This window comes from Embiotoca jacksoni, unplaced genomic scaffold (assembly GCF_022577435.1).
Source record: "Embiotoca jacksoni isolate LCO1_2020_lvr unplaced genomic scaffold, fEmbJac1.0.p SCAF_23, whole genome shotgun sequence".
NCBI classification, from domain to species: domain Eukaryota; kingdom Metazoa; phylum Chordata; class Actinopteri; family Embiotocidae; genus Embiotoca; species Embiotoca jacksoni.
The window spans coordinates 2939731-2955367 of record NW_027185374.1 but is presented as its reverse complement, the minus strand read 5'-3'; the positions used below and the strand labels follow the sequence as shown (position 1 = coordinate 2955367).

At 39.8% G+C, this 15637-nt stretch overlaps 1 protein-coding gene across 1 annotated transcript; it reads left to right on the top strand.

Annotated features, from left to right (window-relative positions):
• The first annotated feature begins 409 nt into the window (after positions 1-409).
• Positions 410-15273, top strand: LOC138203416 (testis development-related protein). Its single transcript, XM_069158246.1, has 4 exons — positions 410-702; positions 7024-7080; positions 12101-12216; positions 13113-15273. Exons 1-4 carry the CDS (start codon positions 616-618, stop codon positions 13549-13551), a joined length of 699 nt encoding a protein of 232 aa, XP_069014347.1. The 5' UTR covers positions 410-615; the 3' UTR covers positions 13552-15273.
• The last annotated feature ends 364 nt before the right edge of the window (positions 15274-15637 follow it).

The window sequence follows — 15637 nt, the reverse complement described above, 5'->3', positions numbered from 1 at the left end:
CCTTTATGTAAGTAAAGGATCAGATTACTTCTTTTACTAAACAGATGTGTTTACACTGTTGACGGCATGTATTTCAAATACAAAACACATTTTTATGTAGTTATAAATGACTTCCTAGTAACCGAATAGTGTGTCCCAGTTTGTGTCAGACAACAACCTTCAAAAACCCGTCTTCCAGGCTACACTTCATTTGAATGTGAAAAAGATAAGCTCCATTATTTTTGCATGAATGCGTAGCTCAATGCTTGCATTGGCCAGAGATGAGACGTATGACCCCTTTCCTCCTCCTGCCATGGCAACTTCAAGGAGCCGGAGCAGGGGGATATGGGAGGAGCGACTGTTTGAGGTCCAGGTGGTCCGGCTTGCGTTAAAAAGCACCAAAACACACGCCAGATACTTACGAAACGAACCGTAAGCGTCATCCAGCTCCTGGCACCGCTCTATGAACGAGCTGTTTGCAGAGAAAGCCGTTTGGATTTGCTGCTGGAGAAATAACCAAAAGAGGTGAAGGTGCTTCGGTGGTGCGTCGCGGCGGAAACCGGAATTTTTAGACAAACTACACAACTTTTCTTTTTCAAAGGACCGAGACGGGCTCTTTCAGCAACACGTGGAGATATGTTCAGGAAGACCAAGAGTAAAGTGCTGGTGGATTATGCGTCAGAAGAGGACGACATGTCATGGCACTATCATCACTCTTACAAGGTAATGTGACACGGGAGAGGAAACAACGGTATTCACTGTTAACAACGAGAGCCTGATATGCTCGGTGGAGAGCTTGGAAACGCGCTGGAAGAACAGCCTAGTGATGTGTAACTTTGCTAAAAATGCATCTGTCAATTTGTCAAGCCAAAGTTTGAGTTTGATTTTTTGTGGAAAAACGCATGAGTATAAAGCAGCCTAATGAACAATAAATCCATCGGGGAAAAAAAGTGTCAAACTCAAAGTTATGAACCAAAACGATTTTCAGCTACAAATGTCTTATTGGTCCTTTGTTAAAAATGAACAAGTAGATCCATTACAGTCTGCTTGAGACCAGTAAAAAGCAGATGGAGGAGGTGGACAAGTAAACTCATGTCAGATCAGCTGAGGAGGAGAGTGTCAGCAAATGCTGAGAGGTCCAAGGGCAGTTACTGTCTGCTAAGAAAAAAGAAACCATACCAATTTAACCCATTTAGTATTTAAATAGGACTGAAAAAAACAGACCATTGCCTGAGTTCTCCATGGGATACAACATGTAGGCTAGAACACATCTAAAAAAATAAAATATTGTTTACAAGAACATCTTGGGAGGAGTTTTGGACTCAAATTTGTGAACTTTGAATTTACATTTTTCAAACTGTAAAGGTCAAAGTTTTGATTGGCAGACAGCACTAAAGACTGTAGAGTTCATACATTTCTCTTTGCTGTGTTTATACCCCATTCCTCAGGTGAGCAACAGCAGTGTGTGTGTGTGTGTGTGTGTGTGTGTGTGTGTGTGTGTGTGTGTGTGTGTGTGTGTGTGTGTGTGCCCTCCTCCATTCCCCCCAGCATCATGAAAGAGCCCAGCTGCTTGCAAGTGCTGATAAAGAGACTCTTTAGACCTCACACACACACACACACACACACACACTCACACTCAAAGAAAGGCATCCAGCAGTAAGAAATAGGAAGGTGACACATTTATCTGCTGAGACTCTCCTCGTGCTTTTTTTTTAACCTGCGAAACTCGGATTCTAGTAAAAGGAGAAAAAGACATTGGGCAACTCCAGTTACCAAATCATGGGATGGTTAAAGCCGTTAGAACTTACAGGGTATTTTTTCCTCATGGGGGTTGGAGTCAGAGTGGAGTGAAAACAATGTGCTATTGGCATGCTTGTGGTATCTAATCAGCTTCTTTAAACCGTAAAATTAATCAAAGTTCATGGAGAGACTTTTGTTAGAAGAGTTTTGCTGTTTGGATAGAGTAAGACTCATATTAAAGCTTTTAACATTAACATCTAACACTTAAATAGACCTTTGTTACAGTACAAGAATTGGCAAAACTAAGAAAAAGCTCAAACACTGTGATAAACTGGGGTCATGCCAGATTTCATTCACTGCCTGCAGCTGCAATGTCATACAGTCATCAAATGAGAAGATCAACCAATACCACTTTCCAACATTTTTCATCTATTGTTGTGATAATGTTTAGATCTTTGACCTTTTGCTGGGTTTTATTGGTCCCACTTAACTTTCATCCTGGGAACCAACGCATGTGGCCCTTGAATCTTCTGGGCTGCTCAAAGTTCAGTTTGTGTTTCTTGTTTCCAGTGGTCACCAGAATTACTTGGTTGATAAGAAGAAAAAAGATCTGAGATCAGAGCAGCAACTCGTCCTCGGATGTCCTGGGAAAGTCACCAGGGAGGTCTCTTTGAGTCACCATGGCAGCAAAATACGTCCAGGGGTCAGGGGTTGGATCATAAAATGTCATAAACACAGCAGAGAAGCAGAGCCAAAACTCGGCAGTGATACAGGATGAAGCCAGGGTAAAAGTTATGTCTGGAAATGCTGGGTTTTCCTTCCCCTTATTCAAACTGAGGCACAGTAGCTGCACTGACTGACACAGAGAGAATGGACAAGGGAGCAAAAGGATTTTTCCATCATGATCACATTTCAGGAGTACCTGTTTAGTCTCTGGTTAAATTTCTTTGGAGATCATGAATTTTCCAAAGTTTAAACATGTCGGACTCAACCATGATTAATCAACTATTAAACTACATGAAGAGAAGACTCAAAGACAAGCAGCAGATCCTCACATTTGAGCATCTGGAACCATTACTTCTCTATCATTTCTGCTTGAAAAAAAACTTAAATTACTAATTAATCATCAAAAATATCTATAGATTAATTGATTTACATAATTTACATTTACAACATGGCCATCGTTATCATTTCATTAGTGTCCTTAGGGTCAAAGTTAGGTACATTAATATGGACAAAGTATTAAGAGTAGAGAAAACATACCACATATACAGGATAAGAACTAAATGTGGCCAAAATAGCAGGAACACCTGACTTTTTAATGCTGGATAAAATTATTAAAATTTCTACCTTTGTAGAGAATGTAACATTTCATGGACACTGTGTCAGAGATCTGTTGATTCAACTCTGCTGTACTTTGTGGTGTTGTTGAAAGTTGTTTTTTTACCTTTATTTATCCAGGGAGGTATGAGGGGCTTTCCTGTAAGAGAGAACATTGCTGGAAACGAACCCAGTCTGATCTGTTGACTACTGTGCAGCTGCACTGGAGCGGTTAGCGGTCAAGTTTCTTGCTCAGGGGGAACCTCAAATCCAGTTATTTTACTTTCTCCACCCACATTCATTCAGGTGGTCCAGGAACCAATCCGCTGACCTAACCTTGTTTCTGTAACAGTAACAAGATGTCTTTCTTTTACATTTTATTTACTCCCTTGGGTTTAATGGCAAAACAGATCATTTAAATGTTGTGAGTCTAAACTGTACATAAGAGATCAGCAGGCAGGCGGGTACAGACAGATGAGTATAAAGGGATAATACACCCACAGACAGAGGGAAGGAGGGAGGGAGAACAAAGGGGGAAGAGAGGAGAGAAAATGCAGAACCTGAAGTCAATATGATTCCCTTCCTCCCTCCACAACGCTCTGGGGCGAAGATAAACCCTGTGCCTGCTTGCTCTCTCACCACTCACTCTCTATTGAAGTTCAAGAGGCTGTAAGTAGCTGTGAGCTCGCTGAAGGTGCGCGTGGCTGTTTTTCTGTGGCTTACAGCAGTAACGCACCCTAATACTTTAATAACACTGCTCTAATTCCACCCTCTTTGTGAAGTGGGATCATGAGAGTAAACATCAGGCCTGAGCATAGCTTCAGACAGCCTCACATCTAAATCATCAAGTCATGAAGAGGATAAGAGGCTGTGATCCTCTGTTGAAGGGGAGAGGGTTAAGTTTGTGGAGATCAAACATTTGCTTTGTCTCACGAGTTAAAATCAAATCACCACAAGACATGATGTCAAATCAAGGATTTGAGTCCTTTTTAGTTATGGGAAAGGGGCTTATTTTATTTTTTTTCATGCTGAGTGTTATGCCACTCTCATGTCTGTCAATTGAACAGAAAGCTTAGCTTAGCTGAAAAGCAGGAAGCAGGTGGACTCAGTCTAAAGTCTGCCAGAAATCCCTACAGTAGACCCAAGAAAGTTTCAAAATATATTGTCCCGTGCAACTAAAACATGTAATTTTGAAATGACAAGATATGGTCAGATGCTGTGTTGAAGGTACATTGTCGAAACAGGCAAACGGGAGAACCTGCTTGTTTAGTGGACAGAGACAGTGTCAACAAACTGTTAGAAAACGGGCCAAAAAGCCATCACTGTAAAAGGAATAACAGTAAAATAAAAAATACAAACTATTCAGCTAATTACACTGTTTTTATGTCGGTACATCTCATTCTCATGGAGGCAATATCTCAAGAACATATTGAGGGAATTTTTTCAAACTAGTCAAAAACGTTCTTGTTGTCCCAGTGTGGCACTCAGATTTTGGGGGTCAAAGCCTCAATGTCAAACTCGCTGTAACCTCATGTTCCTCCCATCCGTCCGTCCCATTTTCGTGAGTGCGTTATCTCGAGAATATCTTAAGAGAAGTTCTTAATATTTGGCACAAACGTTCACTTGGACCGAGGGATGTAATGGTTAGATTCTGGTGGTCAAAGTTCACTGTGACCTCACTAAACATGTTCGTGGCTATAACTTAAGAATTGTATGCAAATTACTACTTAATTTCACACAACTTGTCTAAAATGATAAAATTATGAAGTTGAAGTTATGACATTTTGTATCAAAAAGATCAAAGGTCAACTTCACTGTGACATCATGATGCTCTGCAAGAACACGTTTATGGCCATTACTCAACGGCACAACACAGGAAGAGAACGGGAGATTGTAACCGTCAGATCCCCAATAGCTGACAGCAGTCTCGCATGTCCACTTTGAAACGAGGTGAATCGATTTTATCGTCTGACCCTTGGCGAGTTTGCAATTAAGCGAATTTCCCAAAATGTTGGATGTCTTTCTTGAAACATATTTTAGTGTGGTGTGGTTTTACGGTGAACACCATAACATCTTGTCCCTGTGTTTCAAGAATGTGGAGTATTGTTGGTATATGAGGGCTTTGTGCAAATACTGGCTCTTTGGTATTGGAATTCACACAGTATCTTTATTGTTTGGTGTTGAAACACTGTGCTAAAATGTACACCTAAATGCAAACACCAAGAAGGAAAGACAGAAAAAGATTGGATTGTGAAGTAAAAACATCTTGTTTTCTGTTGTTAGGAGGGCTTTTTTTTTTTTTTTCCAAAACACTACTCCCTCTCCCCCGGGCTGTCCTCCCCCCTCACTCTCCCTCTGTTCTAAAGTTGCTAATGCTTTCACACTAACAGTAGTCAGCAATCAGTCTGTGAGAGTGTCTTTGATCAGCTCAGGTGGCAGACACCCAGCAGACTTTGCTCAGGCATGTTCAACCACAGTTTCTCCTCCTCTCTCCCGTGGAGTTGTTATTTGTCAGAAGTTCTTACAGCTCTGATGATTTTGCAGGACTTGTGGCTCCACTCCTGGAGTTTTAGGCTCGGCTACACGACTGATGACTTTTAGCTTCCCTCTTCTTATGGTTTCAATGCTTTTAAGTCTTCATTGGCAGGTCAAGTCATACATTTCCTACGGCAAGGCACTGACAATGGTAAAAATCAGTCAAACGTATTCAACATTTGCAATGCACGTAAAATGTCCAGGACTGGAATTATTAAGTTATGATACCTCTCACTTTAGGTTGGTAAAGATTTTATTTTTTAGGCAGGCTGACTCAAGTTAGGGGACTTGAAGGAAAATGAGGGAGAAAAATGGACTTACAGTTTGGGAACAGGGGGAAGGAGGCAGTTCGAACAAGCAAACAAGTCCTAAAGTTGCAAGGTGAGCAGGTTAGAACACGGGTCGCAGATAATCACACATCAGTTCAGCACTTTTTAATTTTTTTTTTTTTTTTTTAGCAGGAGTGCAATTGTTTTGTCGTTTGTACATTTAGCTACTAATTGATGTTCATCCTTTTTCTTTATATTTTCCTTCATTTCATAGAATTTGCCAATTATTAGCCAACATGTTAATGTTCACTTTGTTTTTTGTCTATATTCATTCTATGCTACTATGCCTCCTCTCTTTGTAGAGTAATTGTGGAATAAAGAAAAGTAAAAAAAAAAAATCCTTTGTGTATGAATTCTGACCATTAAAAAAGGACTCTGGAATTTATCATTCAAAAAAATGAAAAAAAAAAGTATTATAAACAACCATGAATTATATAATGTGCAAAATTATTAGAGGCAGGGTCATTTTAATGTGCGCTGTTCTTTACACTGTTTAGAAGTCCCATGGCAGTTTAAGTTGACACATGTCCAAAGACTCAGATGTACAGCTAGCTTTAGATTTTAAATTCATCATGTTCATCATTATCCTTATTATTAGATCTGTAGCACTCATCTAAAGCACCTCAAATAAATGAACAAGAACAGTATCATACGAATTATACAAAAGATATGTTCAAATTGACGCAAAAGGTTAACCACAGAAACACAATGGAACCAAAATAGCTCTGTTAAACAGATCACATGCTGTGAAGGCAGTAGGTCAAGGGTTTGTTTGCTCTTTCTTTTGTTTAACTGTGCCCTCACAGCTCAGTGGGTTCCCCTCGTTTTCACAAGTCCTTCCTCCATCCATCCCTCCATCTATCTATCCATCCTGCCCTACAAACACGGTGTGTTTATGCAGCTCTAAAACCTTTGCCTCCTCTTTACAGGAAAACATGAACAGAAGCCACACACACACACACACACACACACACACACACACACACACACACACACACACACACACACACACACACCATCTATGCAGTAAAGTGTGGATGGTTTGAGCGTTTCTGTTGTTATTTGTGTTAACGCACTGCGTGTGTGTGTGTGTGTGTGTGTGTGTGTGTGTGTGTCTCAGGACAAAGACATAGAAGGAGAGGAAGAGGACGAAGAAGCTGTCACTGCAGTATCCAAGGTAAACAACTTCACAACTATTTGGACATAACACAGACACAAACACACTGTTACACTCAACCAACACACTCTTATTTTCCTCTCTCACACACGTGTGCACACACTCATAACATTGCTCTTAAAGAACTCAGCTTTATGTCACCAGAAACATACATTTCCTTAAATGACCTCAGTGCCTCCGATTCACACTCAGACTCGTGCTCTCTCAGACAGTTTCTTCTTGACCACAAAGAGTTTCACAAAGCAGGAGGGTCGGAGGACTGCTGAGGCTGCAGTGTTTATATGTAAACGCACCGGCCCTCAGCTATCATCTCCTGCTTTATCCTTAAACTTATCACTGGAAAACTGTCTGGTTTGTTGTTGTGGAGCATGTGTCTGTGTTTGTACTATTGTCCGTATCATAAGATACGTCGCAACTGTAGAATGAGGTCATTTTAGTCTTAGGGTTAGGGTTGGTGGACCTTTGGTCTTTTTAATAATAATTACTGTGGTTTTGGTCACAGTTTTCCTTTTGTTAGGTCTCTTATGAAAATTGTTAAATTCAGTCTTCAAAGTTACAAGCAGTTGGATGATCATACACATTTTAAACAAACCCCCAAGTTGGTCAAACATCCTGGGAAGAAAAAAAAAAAAGAAATAAAAGCAAACAGTAAAAAGTATTACCAGACTGTTGTAAACATCCATCACAGTTTGCACAGAGATTTCCTGGTTTATTTTAACCTTGGTGTAATTGTGTGTCTGCTGGTTTCCTGTGTAATAAGGGATCATTAACCACAATTTTAAATACAAAGCTTTTACCTGAAGTGTTTTAGATAATTTGGCTGAACTGTTGGGTTGCTTACAACCTGTCTGAATGCTCATGTTTGACTTTTTTGTAGCAATGATGTGCAGTAAGTCCCCTGATCCCATTAATTACTTCGCTGAGTACAGAAAAATCATAACCATTTGAAGTTATGGCCAAAACAAGGGAACCGAGACACAAGTTATAACAAACAAGATCTATGTTTTAAATTAGAGTATGGGTTTTCTGGTTTTGTTATAAACTGCCCTAAAGCTGGTTGCAGCAGCTATTCGTAAGTTCAAAGTGAACCTTGATGTAAGGTAAAAACATTTTTAAAAAGGGTTATAGCACATTAGGTGTTCGAATAGCTCTGAGCTAACGGGACCTGACACAGAAATACAGTATATGAATTACATTTCACTAAAACAAGACGGTATACCTGAAATCACAAAGCATTATCCTAATCAAATCAGTTGGCTTCATGCTTGATATTTACTCACCCGAAACTGCCTGACTATTCTAACAGAGACACACACAAAGCCAACTGTATTTATCCACATAGAAATAAAACAAAGAAACTTATCTTTTTCATTTACTGAACGTAACAGTTTGAGATTCTGCAGGGACTTCAAGCACAGAACTCTTATTTACACGTTAGGCTAGAACAGCCAATTTGCTTAAGTATTTGCAAGCTAAGTCATGACTTTTGATTTTTTTTTTTTTTAATTGTGCAACCTGATTTAGCAACTTGGCTAACTTAGGAAGGACTTTACACCCAAACATAGTGATGGATTATCAGAAATCTGGTGCTGCCCAATCCTGAATCCCCCAACCAACCCATAGCTGATTGAGGGTTTGAAACTCAACACAGAGGAGTTCAAAATGTAACTCATATCTTTAAGGTTTTGTAAAAATGTGGTTGAAAAAGTTTTTGAATTGAAGGAGTAAATTAGGTCTTATACGCCCAAAGTGAGTCTGGTGGAGAAACTCGTATAGTAGATAATCAACTAGATCAGCTTTGCCATCATCCCTGTAAACTTTGTATCTGTAAATAAAAGTTTTCTAATAAGAATTTGAGGGCATGTCTTTGTCTGTCCAGAGGATTTTGTCTCATCACTGTGTTCACGAGAGATATCTATCATCTCATAATCTTGTGTTGACAGCAAGTTTTTACTCCAAAAGTGTGGCCGTGTCTGAACTCTCCTTAGTGTGTAAAGCTTGAGTACAAAGCTCTCACAGGCGATTTATTGTCCTTGAACTGTGTCTGGTCGCCTGCTTTATGTATCGCTACTGTATGCGACCTCGTTCACAGGACATATTTCACGGCTGTCCTGTTTGTGAGCACGGTGAGGGGAGAGGGGGGGTGGGGTGGGGGGTGAGATGGACAAGGGAAGGAAACGCAACATTCTTTCGAGGAGCTGCTTTTTGGATTGGAACAATCACGGTGGAAGAAAAACAAGGCTGAAAATAGTCTCGTACTGCTTTGGACACTGTTGAGGGCTACATTTCTTCCACCCTCTGTTGTTTTATGCTCATATTAGGACACACAAAGTTGAATTTAGCTGGAAAAGCCAAATGTAACTCGAATAGGAGTTTCATTCCAAAGTGTGGTGTATTGATTTTTATATACATATTAAGCAGTTCTTGCAAGAAATTAATGATGCAGTATTCAAAAGTCATATATGTCATGGGCAAATGTTTTAAAGGGCCTTATTACTTTGACATTTGTTGAATGGTGGATGTCTCCTTTTGGAATCAAATCATATAATAACCAATTTAATGGTGTTTCTGCTGTGTAGTGCTGAAACAAAGAGTCACTTATATGATCAGCCAATTATTTAAACAGCAGATTCACTGAAAAACATTTCTGATGACTAATGCAAAATAACTTTTCAGACATTTTTATAAATATGTTATGTTTAAGCTGTAAGGTCAGAAAGAAGACGGAGCCATGTTATCTGCCAGACAGCTAGCCTATCTGGCGTGTCTGGCAGATTTAAGATAGAAGAATTTAGTCCAGTAAGAGCTCTATTGTTCTGCCAAGCGTGGAGCTGTAGGTATAAAGCTGCTCGGTTTATCTTTTTGGCTGGAGAGATTACTGGTCATTGAGCTGCTTTGGATCTAGAGGGCGGCAGGTTAATGCTGAGGAGAATGGTGAACAGGGAGGCCTCTGTATGTGCATGCATGCATGCATGCACATACACAGCTGGAATTTAGTTACATGCACACACACACTCACACGTACACACAAAGAGAGACTCCATCTGTTTTGACATCGCTGGTTTCTGCAAAGCTACTGCAAATCTGATCCAGTTCACACTTGACGGCGCACAGAAAACGAGAGCTGAAGTGAGGAGAGTGAGAGTTAGGGTGTTGAAATAGCTGAGACTGAATTTTATAAATATTGTTTTGATGATAATAAACTTCCAAGGAACTGGCAGCAGGTTTGCCCGCAGGCATGTTCACCATGATGAAATATGAGGAAGATACTTGTTTTTTTCATTTATCAGCAAAGTCTCTTTCTATGATACCAAAGTCAGACTGTTTAGGTTTTTACAAATCTATTGCATGAATATGAGTTGGATAATGAGTATTCACACTATGTATTTGAGATAAATGGAGAGCGTATATAGCCTGTATACTGGCGGGAAAACCCGTTTCTTTTCTCTAAACTGTGACATTCTGGATCTGGTGACAGATCTTATTGTATGTGATCCTGTTCCACTACTTTCATATGCAGCTCCTTGTTTGTTTGTTGAAGCTGCTGTGGCATCCTCTGGTTTTGAACATTGAGGACGGATCTCCATCCTGTACTGCACACAGACCTTTGAACTGAGCTCCTCCTCGATAGGTAAAATATAGAAACAAAAGAAGCAGACTGAAGGGGTTGCTGGGGTTTAACCCATTAATCAACTGTTGTATATACTACAAATGTACAGTAAAGGCAGTAGAGGCAGGCACGGATGTGAGTGGGAGTAAACGTTATGACCTTGGCAGTTGACATTGGGAATTCTTCCCAGGCGAGAAACGAAGCCACAACTTAGTTCCATAATCACTGAGAAAGGCCGTATCTGTGTCCAGTGGAACGCTGCAAGGGCAGGGAGGAATTCTGCTGCGATGGGGGAGTGGAGGTTCTCCTCCTAAAATGTGCCAAACTGCCGTCAAGGCAGTGCCACTCAAGGTTTTTGTCAAACAGCGATAGGACAGTTACCTCATCTACTGACAGTTGAAGCATTAAATTAACCTTAAAAGAATAGTTGAGCATTAAAGCTGCAACAATTTGTCAATTAATCGGTTTGTTGGATGACAGAAAATTAACCATAATGACACAGACAGAGCAAAAACTACAGCTGGATTACGGTTACTTTAGTCCTCCATGTTAATAAAGTCACATTTTTTTGTTGTGGGCTGTTGGTTGCAGCTAAACAAGACATTTTATGCTGCACCTTGGGTTTTGGGAAACACTGGTTGACATTTTTCAGCATTTTCTGACATTTTAAAGACCAAAAAGTTAATTGATTGGAGGAAATAGTCAACAGATCAATCAATAATGACAATAATAGTTGCAGCCCTACTATGCTTTCTTTCCAGGAGTTATAGATCGATACCACGTCTGCATTGTAAAGATGAAGCTATCGCAAGCAGCCTGTTAGCTTAGCATAAAAAATGGAAATAGTCTACCTTCATCCAAGGGTAACAGAATCTGTTTGACGAACAGAATAACTGCTTGCCAAGAAGTAAAAAGCCATTTCATAACATAGCAGTTTTTTATTGGGGATTACCCAGCTGGGATATATTATGCCAATAAAGGGAGCTTTCATGGGGCTAGTGGGTGGACTGTTTTTGAACAGTGTCAGCTGTTTCGGTTCTGTAGTTGCATCGTCTTATCTGGATGGTAAATATGAAACTAGGAAAAAAATACATTTTAAAATGCATATGGATGCATACATATGGTTGGGTATATGACTTAAATTTGAGGGAGAGCGTTTTTAATTTCTTCAGAGGCAATGCAATGAAGGCCTTAACAGAATTTCCAAAAATGCACAGTCATCAGTCTGAACATATGGCTGCTTTTCTAAAATCCTACTAAGATGACTTAATGAAAAAAAGCCATCAGGGAGCATACATCACTCACAAATAGGCATCAGAGATAACAAGCTAACATGCAACAGATGAGGTTAATCATTTTGGCTCTGCAATCCAAAATCAAACGCTTGCTTGTCTGCTGGGTTTCTGTCAGGAAGCCAAGGTGAAGAAGATCATGTCCAAGAAAGAGAGGAGGGAGAGGAAGATGTTCTCCTCTAAAGATGATGAACACTTCTTGTTGACCGGAGTGAAGCTGGCTGACCGCAGAGGGTGAGGTGACACGCTGAACAGCTTTATCATCACAAATCATCTTCTACAAACACATCTACTTCGGCGTTAACTGTAGTGAACAACAAGAGAAATATAAAAAACATGTTGCAAAAAGAAATGATAATTGTATAGCAACTAAACGTGGACGATCCCCGAGTAGGTTTACTCAAGTACATAAGAAACATCACATAAGTTTGAGGTGCCTGGAATTTGTAATTTGTCACAAATACACTCCAGTATTTTTAGATGTTAAATATCGTAACAAACTGGGTGACACGTCAGAGTTTAACTGCAATGTTATGAGGGACTCTGTGTTAATAGATAGTACTTCAGCCTCGCTGATTTCCAGGGTGTCAGTGCAGAAAACTATGTTAGTATCAAAATGTACTTTATTACCATTTAATGAGCAGCCTAAAATCGGTTACTATGAGTTTTAAGTTATTGATTATTTTTCAGCAGCTCTAACGAGACATGTTGGTGCCCTTAGCACCCAGATCATTTCTTTTTCTGTTAACAGAGAAGCACTCAGTTCTCATTATGAGCCAAGTGTGTGAAGCAAAAACATTTACACTCTTGTCTAGAAGTATTGCAGTCATGTCCAACCACTTGTATTTGTTTATGCAGTATGTAAGCATTAAATTAATTTGCCAGCAGTCAGACCTCCTTTTGGAAGTGGAACATGTATGAAGAGGAAAATCGTCATTAACCACGGTAGTGTAACAGACAGCCGGTAATTCCTGTATGCTCACTGTTTGGGGAAAGTTCCAGTCTCCGGTGTTAGGATGTCTGATAGTTCCCCACCCAGTCGGTCCTATTTTTGGCTGATATATGACTGGTGCAGTCACGGTGTAGTAACTGGTTTATACTTCTCTCTCACTCTTTTTGTTTCTTCAAAGGTCTCATAAAAAAATCAAAGACGATGACAAGGAAAAAGAGAAGAGGGACAAACCGGAGAAGGGCCACTGTTTCTGGGACAGTGTTACCATGACGATGAGGCAAATCTCCCCTACCAAAAAACTGGAGAAGATGGAGGGCTGGGAGCCGCCACATTTAGAGAACTTAACTGACACTGTGACTGATGAATCCATAATGGAGAAGAGCCAGAAAGGGGATTTAGCAGGGCCCTTTCCCAACTCCCTAAGCGTCCCGTTGGAACTGGCCTCGTGGGGGGGCCGGGGTTTGGAGGAGGACTCCTCCCGCTACGCTAACCTGTCGAACTCCAATGATTCAACAGCTGCTGTCACGTGGACGACCCGTGCCAAAGTCAAGCTGGCTGGCATCAGCAGGATGAGCAGAGGGATTGTGTCAGAGAGTGCATGGGAGGGGTTTAAGTAATTGCATTTGACTCCCTTCCCTCCTCATGCACGTAACATAAATGAAGAGGATGACAATCTGAACCAAATTACTGTAGTAATTCTAGCTCTGGACGAAACCAGTGTTTATGTCAACACTGTGTTGATATGCTGTAGTAAATATAACACATGAAGTTTTTGGATTTTTTTTTTTTTTTTGGATTTTTTTTTTTTTTAATCTTTTGACAAGACTGTCAGTGACATAAACTATAAATCTCAACGAATGAAAGTCTTAATCTACTGTACCATTTCACTGTGATATCCACTGGCCTGGCATTTAGATTTTTGATATTGCCAAAAAGAAATGAGAAGAGTGATTTTTATATAAATTCTGTGGGTATCATTTGTAGAGAATCGATGAAGAATATGCAAACCTACTACTGAAGACTGCTTTTGTTGGTTTTTACCTCCTTCCTGTCTATGCAGTTACATCATCTGAGTGCAGAATGTCTGGAGCCTTAGCTTATACATCAATAAGGAGCTGTGCAATCATGAAACAGCTTGTGAATTACCTTTTGGGATCTGGAATACCAATGTCTGTGTGCAAAGTTAAGGGAGAGTGACTTTGTGGTCATGCAAGTGTAGCTATTGAGGTGTATCAGAGCTGGCATTGCAGAAAAGATCTGAAGTTTTGCTGTTGCTGGGAGTTTTGATGGTGCGCTCAGTTATTTTGTAGGATTTCCACTTGCAAACAGCATTCACGTCCACATTCGAATCATAACTGCTGAAAAACTCTACAGAAGTCAATGAATGATTCACATTGAGCGAATGATAGTTGTTTGAAGTAATGTAACACCTTAATTGATATGTTATCATTGCACAGTATTTTAATCCTCAAATGAACAACTCTTTAATCAAATTAACATCTTGATGATGTGAATATTTGTGAAGTCGTTTTCATGGGAATTTCTTCCATCTCTATCTTCTATCCCGTATGACTTCAATGTGGCATAACAAATGCAATTCCCACATATTAGTAAGTTTAAATCTGATGCTGAATGAAAAGTAGAAAAGTAGTGTCCTTATTCATGCACCTATGAAATGCCTTGTTTTCGTAAAATTGCATCGGTTGCTGTTAATTTGATCAAATCATCCTGAGCACAAACTTGCTGAGCTCGTTACAACGTTCGTGTAGGTGCAGGTAGGTCGGTCAACCCAGCATGCACCTGTACTGCATCAGCCTGAGGACATTTCCTGGTTTCCAGGTACAAACCAGTGTCTCAGGATGACGTTGGCTTCACCAGGAGGAGCAAGAGTGTTTTATATGAAGCAGGTCAACTGTTAAATGCTGTGTGTACATATCTCTATATATGATAGGACTGAGTCAATGTGGAGTAATATTTTTCTACAATTATTTGTTTCTCTTTTAAGTGAGTAAGACATTTTTTAAATTTTCAAACCTCTTTTCTTTGCTTTCTTTTTAATCTGTTGAATTTGATACGGAAGTTTGCTTCCTTTCAGCCAGAGGTGGGTACAGATAAGGCACGTCTGTGGCGGATGTCTTTATCCTGTATTTATTCACTAAAAGGCTGGGTCACATTTTCTCAAAAAGAATAAATATCTTGTCTGACGGTTTGGCTCTAATTCTTTCAACACTTTGTGCTTTGATGTAAATATACGACTTGATTAATTTGACTGTGCTTTAAACACCCGTGAGGATTTCACTGAACCAGTGTCTCGAACAGAAATGGTCGACTTGAGTGTTTCACCAGCAGGCATGTGAAACTGACAGCCCACTTCTAAAACAAACCTTTTTAAAAATAGAATACAACAGAAATATATGTCTGTAAATAATAGCTTGCCTCTCTATCCTAATCTATAGTACATTTCTACAAGGTTGTGATGATCCATTTTTTGTTACTGTATGAAATTTCCTTGCGTTACTCTAAGCTCCCATTGCAAATCCTTTAGAAAAGATTATGAAATTTTGTCCTGTGTGTGACAAACAACTTTTCCTTGCTGTTTTTGGTGTAAACACATTAGTATCAAATACAAGGTGTTGAACCTATGTTTAGATCAAGTCTAAAAAAAAAAAGGGCATTTATACAGGAAACAAAGGGAGAAATAAT